This window comes from Heteronotia binoei, chromosome 18 (assembly GCF_032191835.1).
Source record: "Heteronotia binoei isolate CCM8104 ecotype False Entrance Well chromosome 18, APGP_CSIRO_Hbin_v1, whole genome shotgun sequence".
NCBI lineage: Eukaryota > Metazoa > Chordata > Lepidosauria > Squamata > Gekkonidae > Heteronotia > Heteronotia binoei.
The window spans coordinates 40,760,926-40,780,193 of NC_083240.1; the positions used below are offsets into that span (position 1 = coordinate 40,760,926).

At 47.7% G+C, this 19,268-nt stretch overlaps 1 protein-coding gene across 2 annotated transcripts in view; it reads left to right on the forward strand.

Annotated features, from left to right (window-relative positions):
* VMP1 (vacuole membrane protein 1) overlaps positions 1 to 19,268 on the forward strand; it is a 189,134-nt gene that overhangs the window by 96,418 nt on the left and 73,448 nt on the right. For both annotated transcript variants that reach the window (XM_060259219.1, XM_060259220.1), the window contains exon 7: positions 45 to 176. In XM_060259219.1, coding sequence (XP_060115202.1) covers positions 45 to 176 — 132 coding nt within the window. The remainder of the gene's footprint in view (positions 1 to 44; positions 177 to 19,268) is intronic.

Below are 19,268 nucleotides of genomic sequence, written 5' to 3' on the forward strand. Positions count from 1 at the left end.
CTTTTTGTCTTATTTGCTTTTGTTTTCCTCATTCCTTCGTCCAGGGTGCCGGTACAGCTATTGGGGAGCTGCCTCCTTACTTCATGGCCAGAGCAGCCCGCCTCTCCGGAGCAGAGCCGGACGATGAGGAGTACCAAGAATTTGAAGAGATGCTAGAACATGCGCAGACTGCCCAGGTAAGCGTGGAATCTTGCAACCGGCAGTGGCCGCCCGAAGCTTCCGCTCCTGCTGGAGAGCAGCTGGGTCCATTTAGGATGGAGCTGATGACAGAGGGTGGGTGCAACTGCAGATGGATTCAACTGAGACAGTTGGCGCATCCTACATTGGCCCCTCGGGGTCCTAGACAGAGGTCTTTTCCGACTGCCCCTGCCTTAGATCCTCGCAGTTGGAGATGCCAGAGACTGAAGGCATATGAAACCAAAAGCTTTACATAGTTCATATCCACCATTACTGTTACCAATTCAAAGATACAAGCGCTGTTTGTAAAGTGCTTACCATACAAGAGCCAGTGTTGTGTGGAGGCTGGAGTGTTGGGTAAGGATGTGGGAGAGCAGGGCTTTTTTGTAGCAGGCATTCCTTTGCATATTAGGCTACCTCCCCGCCCCGATGTAGCCAATCTTGGAGCTTACAGTAGGCCCTGTACTAAGAGCCCTGGAAGCTGTTGGAGGATTGGCTACATCAGGGGTGCATGGTCTAATATGCAAAGGAGTTCCCGCTACGAAAAAAAGCCCTGTGGGAGAGCAGCATAATGCCCCTTTAAAAATCAATGGTACAGCCTCATTTGGGATACTATGTACAATTCTGGTTACCACACCTCAAAAAACATATTATAGCATTGGGGAAAAAAGTGCAAAAAAGGGCAACTAGAATGATTAAAGAGTTGGAGCACTTTCCCATTGAAGAAGGATTAAAGCGCTTAGGGCTCTTTAGCTTGGAGAAACAATGACTGAAGAGTCACATGATAGAGGTTTACAAGATTATGCACGAGATAGGGAAGGTAGAGAAAGAAGTACTATTCTCCCTTTCTCACAATACGAGAACTTGTGGGCACTCAGTGAAATTGCTGAGCAGTTGGGTTAGAACAGATAAAAGGTAGTACCGTATTTTTCAAACCATAAGGCGCTCCGGACCATAGGACGCACCTTCCTCCTGGGGGGCGATCCGCTGCCTCCGCCTCCGATCCTGGCACTTCCCCCGCGCCTGCCTGCCTGGCTCCAGCTTCTTCCAGCAAGCGCTGGGATCGCTCCACGCTGCCCCCACCGCAAACCCAGCGCTTCACGAGCGCCGGCTGCGGAGAGGGCAGCGTGCTTCCTCCGTGCCCGTCTGCCTGGCTCCAGCTCTGACGCTTACAGCAAGCGCCAGGATCGCTCCCTCTGCCCTCCGATCCCAGCGCTTGCTGTAAGCATCAGAGCTGGAGACAGGCACGGAGGAAGCACGCTGCACCCTCCACAACTGGTGCTCGCGAAGCGCTGGGTTTGCAGAGGGGGTGGGTGCTTCCTCCGTGCCTGTCTGCCTGGCTCCAGCTCTGATGCTTAAAGCAAGCGCTGGGATCGGAGGGCAGAGGGAGCGATCCTGGCTGGTTTTGCGGTGGGGGCAGCGTGGAGCAATCCCAGTGCTTGCTGGAAGAAGCTGAAGCCAGGCAGGCAGGCGCGGGGGAAGCGCCGAGATCAGAGGCGGAGGCAACGGATCGCCCCCCCCCCCGAAGAAGGTACCTTTGCTCCATAAGACGCACACACTTCCCCCCCCCACTTTTTGGGGGGAGGAAAATGCATCTTATGGTCCGAAAAATACAGTACTTCTTCACCCAAAGGGTGATCAACACAGAATTCACTGCCACAAGAGGTGGTGGCAGCTACAAGCATGGACAGCTTCAAGAGGGGTTTTTTGTGTCCTGGCCTAACTGGTGGAACTCCTGGTGGCACCTGGTTTATTGGCCACTGTGTAATAGTGTTGGACCGGAGGGGCCATTGGCCTGATCTCTCACATTCTTATGAGAGCCAGGTTCGAGTCCCCACCCTTCTATGGAAGCTCACTGGGTGACCTTGGGCCCAGTCACAGATTTTCAGCCTAACTTACTTGACAGAGTGAGGATAAAATGGAGAAAAGGAGCATGTAAGTTGCTTTGGGCCTCCCTCCCCCACCCTGCACAGGAAGAAAAGGAGTTGCCAACAGCCTGGAGAAAGAAACCCTCATCTCTTGAATAGAAATGTAATGAAATGCCATTTAAAGTTTCACCTGCCCATTTCCCACACATCAGACCTCAATTAAAGACAAGATGCTTTTCCTCCAGTTTGCTGGCAAACCTGAGTATAAGCAAGTAAATATCTAAAGATGCAGAAGGCAGGAGCGTTGCACAAAAGGAGCAGGAAAAAAATGATCAGGGAAGAAAGACCGAAGAGGCCACTGAACTGGTGATTTGCTTCTCCAGAGTTTTGTATTCACAAGAGCGATTGTGCAGTCAGAACAAATATGCCAGATGTACTTTTCCTCTGAAGGCCCTACACCCCACCGTGGGTTTTAAAAGGTGGGCTATAATAATGGAAAGAAAGGAAGTGGAATATGGATCAGGCGTTACAGGATAACTTGGGAAAGGACAGCTGTCGGTGGTTGCAGGCGACAAGGCCAGGTGGCTGCTGGAAGCTCCCCTTCGGGCCTTCAGGATTATATGTGTTTTGCAGAAATGCCTGTCCGTTGTGATCAGGGGTGGAATTCTAGCAGGAGTTCCTTTGCATATTAGGCCACACCCCACTGATGTAGGCAATCCTCCAAGAGCTTACAAGGCTCTTTTTTGTAAGCTCTTGGAGGATAGGCTACATCAGGGGTGTGTGGCCTAATATGCAAAGGAGCTCCTGCTAGAATTCCACCCCTCGTTGTGATGATTCCCCCCCCCCCACACACACACACACATGGCTTTAGAACCCTGCAAGCAGCTTTATGCTTACTTGATGGCATAGAGCTAAAACTGAGGAAGAGAACAGGCAGGTGTTTGAAATCCAAAAAGCCAAGAGTGCAATCCATGTAATACCTTCATTAGGACCAGCCCAGTGAAGTGTAACAAAGTGCAAGTTTTTTAGTTCCCCTGGAACTTTTCATCGGGCCAGATGTTAGAAAAGAAAAAAAAAATAACCGGCAGATCTTAAGCAGACTTCTACGTCAGAACATTAAGAACTCCTCATACCAGCGTAGGGTGAACTTGCTGACAGTCAAAGGAAAAAATCCAATCTCAGATTGCTGCCTGCCGGGGGCCGTAAAAGCAAGAGGTAATAAAACAACGGGTTTGACTACATGCAAGACAGAGGGATACCTGTCGAGTCCCTGGCTTGGCGCCTTATTTGAGCGTGCACAACGGCATGTTCGGGTTTGCCCTTGTGTAATGTGTGAAACAGCGCAGAGGGTTAGGAGTTAAAACTGCCATAATTCTGGGGAGGGTGTCAGATCCTGGGCTAGCCAGTTTGGTGTAGTGGCTAAGTGTGCGGACTCTTATCTGGGAGAACCGGGTTTGATTCCCCACTCCTCCCCTTTCACCTGCTGGAATGGCCTTGGATCAGCCATAGCTCTCTTTTCTGGGAGAACCAGATTTGATTCCCCACTCCTCCCCTTTCACCTGCTGGAATGGCCTTGGGTCAGCCATAGCTCTCGCAGGGGTTGTCCTTGAAAGGGCAGCTGCTGTGAGAGCCCTCTCAGCCCCACCCACCTCACAGGGTGTCTGTTGTGGGGGGAGGAAGATATAGGAGATTGTAAGCTGCTCTGAGTCTCTGATTCAGAGAGAAGGGCGGGGTATAAATCTGCAGTTTTCTTCTTCATTGATGGCACAATCAGGGCAATGTTAATACTGTTTCCTCCGGTCAGTGGAAATGGCAGCAAGCCAAGCCTCCTTAAGTGACTCCTTTTTTTAAAAAAAAGTTCTCTACGGCCTTCAGGGAGCTATGCATCTTTTTTGCCAGGCTGTCCCCGAACCAAGAGGTGTTGGCATCTAGTCACCCTGTTGCAAGACTCCGCGGCAGGCGGCCCTTCGTGTTAATCATTTGCACGCACGGGGCGCTTCTGTGTCGGCGTGCTGGTGAAAGCAACCAGGGGAGGGGTCATGTCACGGCAGCCAGCCCGTAGCATGAGAAGCTGTCGCCAAGTGGCCCTTTCGCCAGAGAGCTTGCGGGTTACGCACGAAGTGTTCTTTTCCCTGCTCCCGTGCCGTCCGGTCCCCCAGCCAAAAAAAATATTAGGCAGTTGCCTGTGTTACTATCAGTGGCTTGCTGTCTTGTTTACTCTCCCAATGAAGTCTTGTCTTCCTTTAAAGAAATACAAACATGGGAAAAAGAGTGGACGAGCCGAAACCTCAGAGAGAGAGAGAGCGCACAAACACAAGCAGGGTCTGGTTAGGAGAATGATGGAGTGTCCATCCTAGAGAAGACCCGAGGTTGATTTCCCCCCCCCTCCCTGTGTCTCTTTTGACTTCTCTGAACCTTCACTGGTTGTGGTTTGTCTGGCCATCACATGATTTCTCTGAAAATTCCCCCTCCCCTCCATTTCCAGTAAACTGTTTGAACAGGAATGAGTCAGAGTGAAACCAGCTTCCCTGTAACCACAGAGCTTGTTAAAGAATTTGTCAACGTGGATTCCAGAGGGGGGCATTTTTTTTTTATTTTATCTTGTTTGTAGTCAACTGAAGCTTATAAGCTTCTGGGGGTTAATCTTTTTTACATCAGGAGTTCAGTGGCATAACGTCCTGCCCACGAGAGGGACTCAAGCCGGTTATCGGTAGAGAGGAGATCAAGGCCATTGAGAAGATACCCCTCTCTTCATTCTCTCTAAGCATTTCTTAGAGCTCTTGTGGGAACTTACTTTCCACCTTTCAGCATGGAGTTTCTCTTCGGTTTTTTTTTTTTTGTTTCCTTTTAGCAGGGAGAACAAAGTACTCTTGCCCCTCCCCTCCCCAGCCGCCTTCACTTTTCAGAACTCAGTACAGTAGGTGAACTGTTGCCCAGTGAGAATTGTGGGTGAAAACACGTCATTCGGTCATCCACATCAGAATTAAGAGCCTGCCTTTTGGGGCTGTTTTAAAATGTTGTCATCTTGATTGAGATGATATACGAACCAGAAACAGTTTTACCATTTTTTAAAAGAAATGGAATAGATTCAGATCCCTGCTTGGCCGTTAAGTTTGCTGGAGTCAGCCACTCCCTCGATCTAACCCCCTACACGGGGCTGTCATCCAGGTAAAATGCAGGGGAGAATCTCGTACGGTACCTTAAGCTCTTTGCTCTCCAGCCCTTCCTCCGATGTAATAATTTTTCTGCTTGCTCTGCACACATTTTTCCCCAAGTTGGTGTACAAGATGAAATATTTCATTTATTAGAGGGATAATTGTACTCTACTCCGCGCAGTTATTTCTTTCTGCCCCCTTCAAGGGCTTCCAATAGCTTGTGGGTTAAAATTGGCTGATTTTTTTTTTAAAAGAAAAAGATATCTTTGAAGATACAAACTTCTATTTTTAAAATAAGAACATAAGAGACATCATGTTGGATCAGGGCAATGGCCCTTCCACTCCAACACAGTGGCCAAAAAACCCTCAAGTGCCATCAGGAAGTCCATCAGTGGGGCCAGGACACTAGAAGCCCTCTCACAGTTGCCCCCCCCCGCACCAAGAATACAGAGCGTTCCAACAATACGCTGTGGCTAATAGCCACTGATGAACCGCTGTTCCAGATGTTTATCCAATCCCCTCTTGAAGTTGTCTATGCTTGTAGCCACCACCACTTCCTGTGGCAGTGAATTCCATGTGTTAATCACCCTTTGGCTGAAGAAGTACTTCCTTTTATCAGTTCTAACCTGACTGATCAGCAATTTCACGAGTTCTTGTATTGTGAGAAAAGGAGAATATCTCATGCATAATCTTGTAAACCTCTATCATGTCACCCCTCAGTCAACGTTTCTCCAAGCTAAAGAGCTCCAAGCATTTTAAGCTTTCTTCATAGGGAAAGTGTTCCAACCCATTAATCATTCTAGTTGCCCTTTTCTGGACTTTCCCCAATGCTATAATATCTTTTTTGAGGTGTGGTGACCAGAATTGAATTGAAATTGGGGGGGGGGGAATGCAACTGCCCATCTGAAGGATGGTAGTTTTTATCAGCAGCCAGCAGCTAAATGGTGGGCTGGCAGAGAAGTGTAGCAGAATGGAATGGGCTGCAGCACTGAGACCCAAGCGGTGTGGTCATCTTGTGTCTGCAGCTTTTGCCTGGAGGGGAGATGGCTCTTCATTACTTTCAGCTCCGGGGAACAATTGGGAAGACTGGAAATTTGGGCCGCTGTTTGACATTGCAGGGTAGAATGGCGACTTCACCACCAGGCTCAGAACTATTCGAGGTTAAATTGCAAAACAAGGTATTCCTGGAACTTCTGTTCTTTTGCTTTCTGTTTCTGAAGCCAAAGACCTCTCCTGCTGGATCAGACCATCGGTCAGTTTATTCAAGCAGCCTGTTTCACATCGTAGAACAAACAACTAGGGCACAGATGAAGAAGACCGTAGATTTATACCCCGCCTTTCTCTCTGAATCAGAGTCTCAGAGCGATTTACAATCTCCTTTATCTTCTTTCCCCACAACAGACACCCTGTGAGGTAGGTGGGGCTGAGAGACTTCTCCCAGAAGCTGCCCTTTCAAGGACAGCTCTGTGAGATCTATGGCTGACCCAAGGCCATTCCAGCAGCTGCAAGTGGAGGAGTGGGGAATCAAAACGCAGTTCTCTCAGATAAGAGTCTGCACATTTAACCACTAACACCAAACTGGCTCTCAGTAGATTGAGGTCAAGACCTTCCCCTGATGTTGCTTCGTTGTCACTGCAATTCCAAAGTGTTTAGGATCTGAATATGAGCGCACACGAAGGGGCCTTCTTCATCAGACACTCGGTTCATCTGGGTCGGTCTTGCTTCCTGAGACAGGCAGTGGCTCTCCGGGATCTCAGGCAGAGGTCTTTCACTTCACCTGCTGCCTGGGCCTTACAATTGGAGATGCCGGGGATTGAACCTGGGACCTTCCGCACACAAAGCAGAGGCTCTTCCACTGAGCCACAGCCCCTCCGTATGGTTCTGCATAACCACGTGTAGTTCTAGCAGGGAAGCGCAGCTATCATATACCCTTGACCGAAGAACAGTACGCTCCCTTCTATTTGGGATGGTCACCCTCTTCCACTGAGCGTGCAGTTTCGGGAGGGACGCAATGAGGGAGGTAGGGGACACCTGCCTAGCCAGCCAGATCAGCCGAATCAACCCTGGCGATCAATGGGGTGACAGACGTCGCAGCCCGATCACCCTCTCATCCAGTGGTCAGGCGCATGTACCTGCCTTTCCTACATGTCTAGAACTTTGTTTGGGACAAACCAGCCGCCTCTCCATTTCAGACCATTGTTTAGGAAATTTTTGGGTCTGCGCGTGCATCTCGGTATTGCCTAAGCCCTGCCCAGCACGTGGAACAAGGTTCTCTGGATCCCGGGCTGAGAATACGCACTGGGCATTTCAGTTGCTGAGAGTAATTATTTCTGCAGTTGAGCTTCTGTTTCTGGGTTAGTGTCAAGAATCTGCTCCTGTTGGCTTCCGAATCCCCCTCCCCCTTTTACTAAGAATGGCCGTTTGGTTGCCAGACAGGGTCATTTTGTTGGCGCAACTGCTTTTTCCGGCCAGCAGTAGGCATGCTTTAAATAGTTTGCAACGAGCTCATTTCACACAAGGAGGAGCCGGAAAGATGGGAGGCTACCATGTTTGAGACAGAGGAAAAGTTGATACTCTGCTCCTTCCTCCACCCCCACCCCTTCTCCCAAAAGGGCCATGCCTTGGACCCAACGGCAAATGCCAACCGTTGTCTGCCTTATTTGGGGAGTTTTCCCATCATCCTTTCCCCCTCTGGCTCTTCAGTGCGTCTTCCTTCTTTATTAATTGTTCTCTGCATCTGGCCTCTGTTGCCTCAATGGGTGGCCACGCGGAGAACTGCCTGCATGTCCTACATTCCAGAACCTTGAGGCATGCATTGTGCTCATGCATGGGTGGATCTGGCTTAACCCCTTCCACCCCTGGGCCAAAGCTCTGCACAAGATCAACCAACTTGGGTCTGTCCTCTGTGCCATAAGGAGCCGTTCCAGCATTCCTGGCCCCAGCTCCAATGAACGAGGCCCACCTTCCTGCCTTGTGCATTTTATTTTATTAAACCATTATATAATTAACAATGAAGAAATGTATGGTCTTCTTGGATAAGCGGCTGGATCCTTTCCATGTGTCCAGCACCAACTGCCAGGCACGAAGAAGGGCATTTTTTTGGTAGCTTTGTATTTCTGGAAGTGTCCTTCCAGTGGAGTTGCAAACTCTGGCACCTTCTAGATGTCGGGCCTTTTTTATCATTAATAGGGAATTTATGATGGAATCCAAAAGAGATTTATACGCTTCGAAGCCCATTGACATCAGTGGGCTTTAAGGGCTTTTCCTCTGCTGAAGATTGCACTTTACGGTGCCTGAGAAGAAGTAAAGTTATTATAATAAGCTGTTTTTTAAAAAAAGTATTTAGCTAACTATTCTCTTAATAGAACAATGTTTGAGTCCAGTGGCACCTTTAAGACCAACAAAGTTGGTATAAGCATTTATGTGTGTGTATCCGATGAAGTGTGCATGTACACGAAAGTTTATTGTTCAGTTGCACAGTCAAATACGGCTCTTTGCAACCCCATGGACCAAGTCACGGCAGGCCCTCCTGTCTTCCACCATCCTCTGAAGTCTGCTCAAATTCGTGTTAGTTACATCAATAACTCTGTCCAGCCATCTCATCTTTTACTGTCCTCTTTTGCCTTCTGTCTTTCCCAGCATCAGGGTCTTCTCCAGCAAGTGCTCCCTTCTCATTTGGTGGCCAAAGTATTTGAGCTTCAGCATCTGACCTTCCAGGGAACAGTCAGGGCTGATTTCCCTTAGGACCGACTGATTGGATCTCCTTGCAGTCCAAGGCACCACAGCTCAAAAGCATCTCTTCTTCTGCACTTGGCCTTCCTTATGGTCCAGTTCTCACAGCCATGCCCAAAATTGAACTTTGTTGGTCTTAAAGGTGCCGCTGGACTCAAACTTTGTTCTATTGCTTCAGACCAACACAGCGACCCACCTGAATCTATTCTTAAAATGCTTTGGCTTTTAAAAATAGAATGCTTTGTTGGGAGCCGCCTTGAGGAATGTAGTTTGGGAAGGCGGCAAATGTTATGCAATGAATTGGATGTATATCATCCCCCTCCGCCACCATTTACCCCAGAAGCAAAGGGGCAGGCTGCTTTACTGTGTTGAAGCCAAAGGCCTCCTAGGGTTAGAAACTTCTGGAAGTTTTAAGTGATATGGGATGGTTGAGTAGGCAGACAGAAGAGTTGAAGAGGTCTCTTGAAATACTTGGAACACCCCAGATTACAACACCTGAGTTTAAATCCCCCCCTTCCTGAAGACTAACGAATGTTTGTGGCTGCAGCTATGTCCCAATAAGCAGCATATGGACAGAAATGTAAAATCTAACAACATATCTTTAAAATGTACAAAGTGTTTCTTAGAAAGCAGATGAAAAACTATGAGACGGTCTGGTTGGATTTCCAGTGAATTGGTTGAGTAATCCTAAGTGATACTTCAAGATAGGTAACCTTGTTTGTCTGTCTGTAGCAGCAGAAAAGAGTAAGAAGAAGATGATATTGGACTTATACCCCGCCCTAGACTCTGAGTCTCAGAGTGACTCACAATCTCCTTTATCTTCCTCCTCCACAACAGACACCCTGTGAGATGGGTGGGGCTGAGAGAGCTCTCACAGAAGCTGCCCTTTCAAGGACAGAAAGCTATTCCAGGAGCTGCAAGTGGAGGAGTGGGGAATCAAACCTGGTTCTCCCAGATGAGACTCTGCACACTTAACCGCTACACCAAACTGACTCCAATAGCACCTTTAAAGACTAACAAACTTTGTGGTAGGATAGAAGCAGTGACTTACGAAAGTGAGCAGTGACTCATGAAAGCTCCTACCTGCCACAAATTTTGTTAGTCTTTAAGGTGCTACTTTACTCTTTTCTACTATGTGATACTTAGCATTTTTATCACATCTTTATCTTCAGGTGTCATGAGTCTCTGTTCTGTCAATAATCCTTGCACCAATCAAGAGTTGCCTCAGCTTTTCAGATGCTTCTCATTTAATGTCGTTTAATGTCACAGTGCAATATGGGCAAGGTTGGCGAAAGCCGGGTGAGGGCTACAGATTTCCAGAGATTCTTTGGGAGGGCCTGAAGCCGGGTGAGGGCTACAGATTTCCAGAGATTCTTTGGGAGGGCCTGAAGCCGGGTGAGGGCTACAGATTTCCAGAGATTCTTTGGGAGGGCCTGAAGCCGGGTGAGGGCTACAGATTTCCAGAGATTCTTTGGGAGGGCCTGAAGCCGGGTGAGGGCTACAGATTTCCAGAGATTCTTTGGGAGGGCCTGAAGCCAGGTGAGGGCTACAGATTTCCAGAGATTCTTTGGGAGGGCCTGAAGCCAGGTGAGGGCTACAGATTTCCAGAGATTCTTTGGGAGGGCCTGAAGCCGGGTGAGGGCTACAGATTTCCAGAGATTCTTTGGGAGGGCCTGAAGCCGGGTGAGGGCTACAGATTTCCAGAGATTCTTTGGGAGGGCCTGATCGTGATGTTTCTGGGCGGATGTTTGTGGTATACCCAGGGCTTTTTTTGTAGCAGGAGCTCCTTTGCATATTAGGCCAAACACCCCTGATGTAGCCAATCCTCCTGGAGCTTACCGTAGGCCCTGTACGAAGAGCCCTGTAGGCTCTTGGAGGATGGGCGACATCAGGGGTGTGTGGCCTGATATGCAAAGGAGTTCCTGCTACAAAAAAAGCCCTGGGTATACCTATTATAATCAAGTGTCCTGAGGGTGCTTCTGACTGTGAGAAGGGGCCTGAAGGTGGTGTGAAGGGGGCCACCTCAGGGAATCTATCCGGGGGCCCATGGCAGCTATTGACAGTGCTTTCTAGTTCACAACTGTGTCATTTTACCTATGGTATCAGCAAGGCTTTGCATAATAGGCCACATACCCCTAATGTAGCCAATCCTCCAAGAGCTTACAAGACTCTTATTACAGGGCCTACTGTAAGGTCTTAGAGGATTGGCTACATCAGGGTTTTGTGGGCTAATTTGCAAAGGAGTTCCTGCTACAAAGAAAGCCCTGGGTATCAGTCACTTCCTGTGTATGCCCCGCCTCTTGGCTCCTGATCATGGTGTTCCTTACCTGTTGACAGCCACACCTTTTCAGAATCTGACCTTTCCAATCCAGGCGTTAGCCAGCATTAAAGTAGTACCCAAACGTTACGTGTTCTGTGTTCTGAAATGTACAGCTTCCATCAAGTACCTACTTGTTGGCAGATGTCAATCCTGAAACCACCTATTTTGTTACAGAATTTTAGACGATATCTGTTAAATGGCAAAAATCTGGATTGATCTGATTGGTATATATTTGACTGACATGATGATTTTAGGTGAACGATAGGTTTTATTAGAAATTCCTGTTTTAATATTTTATTCACTTTTAGATTTGATTATTTTGATTGTAATTTCTGAATTCTGGGAATACTGTGAGTAATGTTGTATATCCATATATGTTTCGATAACTGATATACCCTGGTTGAGCTTGAGACCTTTGGTCACGGAAGCTAATAAAGGAAAGAAAGAGGACCTGTAAATGGCATGGCTGAAGGCAAGGTCTGGATTTCCCTCTTGCCGTTTTTAAAAGAACACAGAATCCCAGACCCTACCCTTCGTTGTGGTCCTCCTTCAAGGCCATTTTAGGAGGGGCAAGGAGCTATTTTCTGTGGCTTTTGGGGCGGGGGGCAGGAGATGTGTCACATTCTAAGCATACCAAGCATTTTACGCTCTTCGAAGGGGAGCAGGAAAGCGATGAGTTAACGTGGCAGCAGAAGTGCTGAGTAATGAATGTGTAAAGTTTCTCTCTCCCCCCCCCCCGCCCCTCCTCCCTTTAGGTTTCTCCCGCTATCAGAAAAGAACACAAAGTTCCCAGGCGGGGCGTTGTATGTTCTGTTTAACTCTCGCGCACCTGTTGACCAGTGTGAAGTGAGGGGGAAGAACGATAGCTACGAGGCGGTGTTGGGTTACTTTTTGTTTAAACGATGTGAAAAGTTTTCCTCTGCTTGACGGTCCCATGTGCATGCCTCCTAAGGCTTAGGGCTCATCCCCGCTTTCAGGCTTATCCCAACATTTATTTTTTCAGCCCCCACCCACCCACCGAGAGCCACTGGGAACTGGCACAAGGAATCTTTGGGCGGCCTCACCCTGGGAGATTCAAATCCTTTCTTAAAAGAGGGTTTACGCTCACAGGCTCAGGACAGATTCTTTGTTCAAACAAGCACAGAATTTCCGGGTTTCATCATTCGTGTTTTCTGCTGTGAGATGGGAAAACGAGTCTGAGACCTGCACTCAAGTTTCAGTTCAGGGTAGAGTTGCCAACTCTAAATTGGAAAATTCCTGGACGTTTGGAGGTGGAGCCCGGGGAAGGCAGATTTGTGTAGACGAGGGGCATAAGCAGGATATAAGAAGAAAAAGACTTCAGATTAATACCCCGCCCTTCTCTCTGAATCAGAGACTCAGAGCGGCTTACAATCTCCTTTATCTTCTCCCAGAACTATTCGAGGTTAAATTGCAAAACAAGATATTCCTAGAACTTCTGTTCTTTTGCTTTCTGTTTCTGAAGCCAAAGACCTCTCCTGCTGGATCAGACCATCGGTCAGTTTATTCAAGCAGCCTGTTTCACATGGTAGAACAAACAACTAGGGCACAGATGAAGAAGAAGAAGACCGTAGATTTTTACCCCACCTTTCTCTCTGAATCAAAGTCTCAGAGCGATTTACAATCTCCTTTATCTTCTCCCCCCACAACAGACACCCTGTGAGGTGGGTGGGGCTGAGAGAGCTCTCACACAGCTGCCCTTTCAAGGACAACTCCTGCGAGAGCCCTGGCTAACCCAAGGCCATTCCAGCAGGTGCAAGTGGAGAAGGGGGGAATCAAACCCGGTTCTCCCAGATAAAAGTCCACACACTTAACCACTACACCAAACTAGTGCCATAGAGTCCATCCTCCAAAGCAACCATTTTCTGTACAGGAAGTGGAGCCTGGAGATCAAATGTAATTTTTAGAGCTCTCCAGATCCAACCTGGAGGTTGGCAGCTCTGGTTTAGGAAGAACTAGGGACAGGACGAGGCTTACCTAACACCACCTAGCAAATTTATGCTAGCAGTGAGAGTGGAATCTGAAATTTCTCAGCTTGCACCTCACTGTGACCATCACAGCTTCAAAACCAGGGCTTTTTATTTGTAGCAGGAACTCCTTTGCATATTAGGCCACACACTTCTGATGTAGTCAGTCCTCCTGGAGCTTACAGTAGGCTCTGTACTGAGAGCCCTGTAATCTCTTGGAGGATTGGCTACATCAGGGGTATGTGGCCTAATATGCAAAAGAGTTCCTGCTACAGAAAAAGTCCTGTTCAAACATTATCATTGCAACATCCCCATGAGACAGAAGTGTTCACCTTATGTTGGGGATAAGGGGAGGTGTGAAGCTAAGAGAGAATGAATAGCTGAAGGCCCCTAGAGATTCTGTGGTGGAATCCCGATTTGCATCAGTCACTTAACTGATTTGCTCAGCCTCTTAACCCCCATTCTGTGGCTCGCTCTGCAGTAGATCCATCCCCTTGCAGTCTTCTTTAGGAAAGCAGATTCCCATGTCCTTGGGAATCAGCTTTTCCAGAATTAGAACCAGGGATAGAATTCTAGCAGGAGCTCCTTTGCATATTAGGCCACACACCCCAATGTAGCCAATCCTCCAAGAGCTTACAAAAAAGAGCCTTGTAAGCTCTTGGAGGATTGGCTGCATCAGGGGTGTGTGGCCTAATATGCAAAGGAGCTCCTGCTAGAATTCCACCCCTAGTTAGACGGGATTGCTGTGGGGAAGATCCATGATCATCGCACAAGTGGATTGTGGGATCCAAGCTGCTGACTTGCATAGGAGTTGGGAAAGGTGAAATTCGGAAGCCAAGACCTATAAAATCTTGCAATTAATTCCTCCCCCCCCCCCCCGTGGGGCTTTGAGCTCATGTTTCATTGGCAGCATCCTGCCACAAGGCTGACACAGAGGAGTCCGTTTGTGAAATTGTGGGGTGGGTGGGTGACGAGATTGCCAGAGGAGTTTGCTGTATAGTTTGGGAGCAGATTTTGGTATTGCATGAGAAAACGGAAGTCCAGAATCCCACTGGGTGCATTCAAGCCCTTGGGGGTACCAAAAATCTCTCTTTGGATGCCAGCCCACAAATCAACATGGAGTGAGTCACATGACCTGAACACAAGGGAGCCGGGAAGTGGGAGATAAGGTGGCAACGCCAGCTGATGGGCTTGATACAAAGCCTGGAGCTGTAAAATGCTTTCCTCTTCCTTTTGCCCCCCACATTTCCTTTGAATGTCTCGCTTTTTTCTGTGAAATCTGTCACCATCAAATAATTTGACTCATCCCACACTGCAGATGGGGTGAAGGAGCAGCCTTCCAGGGGGTATGTTTGTCATCTTTGTAGCGGTGAGCAAATAACCTTTTTGAGTGCCGATGTCGTTTCTGAGTGCTGCTAGCCCTAGTGGATTGGGAGGTTACCATCTACAGTGCTGCAAAGGCCTTAGATCAGGGGTGTCAAACATGCAGCCCAAGGGCCAAATCAGGCCCCTGGAGCGGTCCTATGAGGCCTGGGAGCAACTCACTGTCATCCGCTTCCTTTTCCCTTGCTTCCTTCTGTATTTCAGCTTGCTTTGCCAGACTTGCTGAATCGCACAGGAGCTTCAGAGCAAAGCCTCTGTTTTCTCTATTCACTGAGGCTTTCCCTATAAGTAGGCTGATACTGACTACTATACATTGCTGTCTGTATTCTTGCACTGCCTCATAGAAGTTGTAGTTCTTTCTCTGGGGAAGACTATAGTTTTGTAGACAAACAAATAACCCTCCCTTCCAGAAATGGTTTCTTTAAATCTTTGTGATTTTGGATCACTGGAGCTCCCACAGTCATGGTGCCTTCACATGTTCTTGACCAGCACATGAAGCAATTCACACTGCCCAGCCATTTCACTTTTTCCTCAGGGTCTTAGGCTCACTGCATGGACCATGAGGTTTCTGTAATGAATGTCAATAAATCAAAAGTAGGTTTGCAATTTACAGATACACACCTGAACAGCATACTCACGATTACTACAGCACAGACATTGCCTCCAGATTTTGATACAATAATTCATAGCAAGAGGTGTCAGTTATCAGAGACTGTTTAAAAAAATATTTAATTGTGTTTGTGTTCTTTATAAAGTTTATAACTCCCTTGCATTATATTTTATGACACCCATGGCCCGGCCCAACAAGGTCTCAATTATGTCTGATCAGCCCTTGTAACAGATGAGTTCAACACCGCTACGTTAGATCATACCCCTCTTTTCAGTGGACTGTGTACAGAGATGCATCTTAGGAGGTGCTCCCGGGGCTATCATTCCTCTGTCGAATGTACCAAGGGTCTAGTGCAGATCTAACCCTGGCTCCCCGCAGACCATGGTTTGCAAAATACCAGCAATGGGAACACCCTCTCCCTTCTCCTGTGCAATTGCCTCTCTTTTGCTCCTTTCCTTGCTTGTTTTCAATCTAACATTGCATCTGCACTGCTGATCTGTGATCCATGCTGTCGAGAGTTTGCATCTTAACCAGGGTTTGAAGCAAATTAGAAAACTCTGTTAGTATTCTCTGCAGCTACCCTAGGTACAGTGAAGAAAGGAAGGGAGCAAAGATATGCTCTGTGGTGGGGAATAACATCTGCAGGCCTCAGATTCATCTTTCTGAGAGTTCCACCTCCTTGTCCATTGAATAGTATTGCAGCTGCATAACAATCCCTGGATGAGTTTCACTACCTATTTTTCTACAAAATGACTGCTAAACGTCTCCTTCCACTGCCAGCTCTAGTTTGTGAATTGTGGTTCGCAAGAAGTTTGCGCTGCGTTCTGGTCTTCCAGAACTCATCTAGAACTTCTTGAGGCACATTCGGCAAACACAGATTTTCTAGAGCTCTTTTATTTTCCAGCCTACCTCACAAACGCTAAACCCATATCTGGATTCAGTTGCTTCTGACTGCAGGAAGGGCTCAGGTGATGGGATGCTGCTAGGGGCCCGTGGCTCAGTGATAGAGCATCTGTTCGGCATGCAGCAGAATCCAAGTTTAATCCCCAGCTTCTCCACTTAAAGGATCTGGAAGTTAGTCTTGTGAAAGACCTCAGCCTGAGACCCTGGACAGCCCTGCCAGTCTGAGGAGGCAAGACTGACTTGGAATGGACCAAGGGTTATAAGGCAGTGTAAGGGAACTTGATGTGTTCATGTGTACCTTGTATTTTTTTTTTAAAAATTGCAGTGTTTAAAAACTAGGTGTCACATTGGAAGGTTCTCTCCGGCATGCTGCTTTCTTAGTGGGGATTTTATATGTGTGAGTACAGGGGGCATAAGAGCCCCGTGGCGCAGAACAGTAAGCTGCAGTACTGCAGTCAAAGCTCTGCTCACGACCTGAGTTCGATCCCAGCGGAAGCTGGGTTCAGGTAGCCGGCTCAAGGTTGACTCAGCCTTCCATCCTTCCAAGGTCGGTAAAGTGAATACCCAGCGTGGGGAAGGCAATGACAAACAACCCCGTAAAAGTCTGCCAGTAAAAGTCCTGATGTGACATCACCCCATGGGTTGGTAATGACCCGGTGCTTGCACAGGGAACTACCTTTACCGGAGACATTCCATCCTATTGAGCCCCCTTCCCTCACTGCCTGAAGTGCTGAATTCTAGGCCAGAGTGGAGAAAACAGGATCATACAAACCTTTGAAGGTTTAGAACATAAGAGAAGCCATGTTGCATCAGGCCAACGGCCCATCCAGTCCAACACTCTGTGTCACACAGTGGCCAAAAAACCCAAGTGCCATCAGGAGGTTCATCAGTGGGGCCAGGACACTAGAAGCCCTCCCACTGTTGCCCTCCCCCCAGCACCAAGAATACAGAGCATCCCTGCCCCAGACAGAGAGTTCCAACAATACACTGTGGCTAATGGCTACTGATGGACCTCTGCTCCATATGTTTAAAGCTCCCCTTAAAATGCTAATGACATCAAGACCTAGAAGAGGGCTGACTTGTAAGTTTCAGATGCTGAATATTGGTTATCCTTCAGCAGCTCTTGCAGTTTGAACTCCAGGACAGCCAGCTCCCATATATAAGAGCAGGACTGTTCAGGCCTGGGCACCAAGGCCAAAACGTACAATCCAGCCAGCCAAGTAGGAAATTGGAGGCCGCGGTTCAAATTTGGTTCACACCAGCAGCTTTGTATGCCTCGTGAGGCAAAATAGGTGCCGTATTATCAAAGTCTGGATCTTTAAGGCTGACTTTGTACCTCTGAGGGACGGGCGTGGTGCCGCTATTATGGAAAATTGTTCTCACCACTATGTGAAAAAAACAGGAAGGGAGGAGAACCTTTGGGTTCATATGCAGCGGTGCCAGCAAACCATAGTTTGTTGGTCCAAACATACATTCAAAAATGACCTTCCAGTGAAATGGCAAACTATGGAGAGTTTGGAAATTGCTGTTGTGCTAAAATGGCCAAATTTGCACATCTCCCTCACTGGCTTCCTTGCTCTTTAGTGGCTTTCATTCCTCTTCCATTCCTTCCATTTTCTTTGCTGTGATGGACAGCCCTATTGGCTGCTGTTCTACCTCTTTGGACCTCTTCTGAGTCTCTTTACAGCATCGCTGAAATCTCAGTGGTGGCCAGACTTGCTTAATATAAGAGCCACATATAATAAATGTCAGATGTTTGAGAGCCACAAGACCATGAACGGCATATATTTGAGGGAGGGAGGGAAGGAAGGAAGGAAAATAGATGGGGGAGGGAGGAAGAGGTGGAAAGAAAGCAACTTTAAATGCATTCTGCAAGCTGCTGGCTTGGCTTGGATAAGTGATTTAAAGAGAGATATGCTTTCTCCAAGCCAGCCAAAGAGGTGGTGGGGGCTTTGAGAACCACACAATATATGTGAAAGAGCCACACGTGGCTCTCAAACCGCAGTTTGGCCATGCCTGGTCTATCTGTAATTGCACAGGTTTCTTATTCTCTCAAAGCAATATATTCTTGTATCTGTTTCAGTGAAACCTGTCCTCCCGCCCCACACACACGCACCTGGTGGATCACTTGACCAGGCAGAAAATCGTTGGCCCATTGACTGATCATATATGGTCGAATGTGGCTCAAGTTGTTATTTTTTTGTAACTGTCAGAATTACAAGAAAGTCACCTGAATCATCAGTAGGTCCTTTAGTTGCAACAGTTAATTGCTGTTATTGGGGGGCGGGGGGGAGGGGAGATGCAGTTCACTCTTTAAAATGTAACAAAGTGTTAAAAGCATTTGATGTTGGATAAGATTTCTTATCCAATTAATTTACTCAGAAGACTTTGATCCTGGAATGTCAGGATCGGCTTTCAGTTGCAAGCCACTTTATAGCAGGGGACAGACACACATCCCTTCATTTATCACAGTGGTGTTTGCTCCCTCTTGGGGGGGGCACACTCATGGCCAACAAGGGGGCTGAAGAGTATCCCATTTAATTCCCTGACAGTAAAGCAGTAATTGCCCCTCACCCTGAAGATAAAATATATAACTCATCATACGAGCTGCCACAAAGCGAGGCAACACTCACCTTTGCCTTACCTTGGCTGGACGCACGAATATGTATGTTCATATATAGATGTTTTTGTACAAGCTCATACCTGGAGCTTCCTTCTTTTAATGCTCACTGTATTTTTGGGTCTTGTTTTTTTAAAGCTGTGCTCTATTTATAAGGTTGGGTGGGGTACATTTTTTAAAAAACATAGCTGGAACATTTAACAAGCTGCCATCTTAACTTCCCCCCTGTTCTCGCTCGCGTGGATGGGCTTTCCTTGAACGGCAGGCATGTTTTGCAACCTGGGCAGGTGATAACCAGAGGTACTTGTAGGTTACAAGTAAAAAAAAATGCAGCTGGAAACCAAATTTGGATGTTTGCAGGCCATGTACTTAACAAGTAGGAAGCATGCTTGGGGAAAGATCTTCTCGAAGACCCTAGTGCAACAGTCCCCAGCCCTTTTGGCAACAGGAACCAGTTTTGTGGAAGGCAGTTTTTTCACAGACTGGGGGGGGGGGGGCATGGTTTCGGGATGATA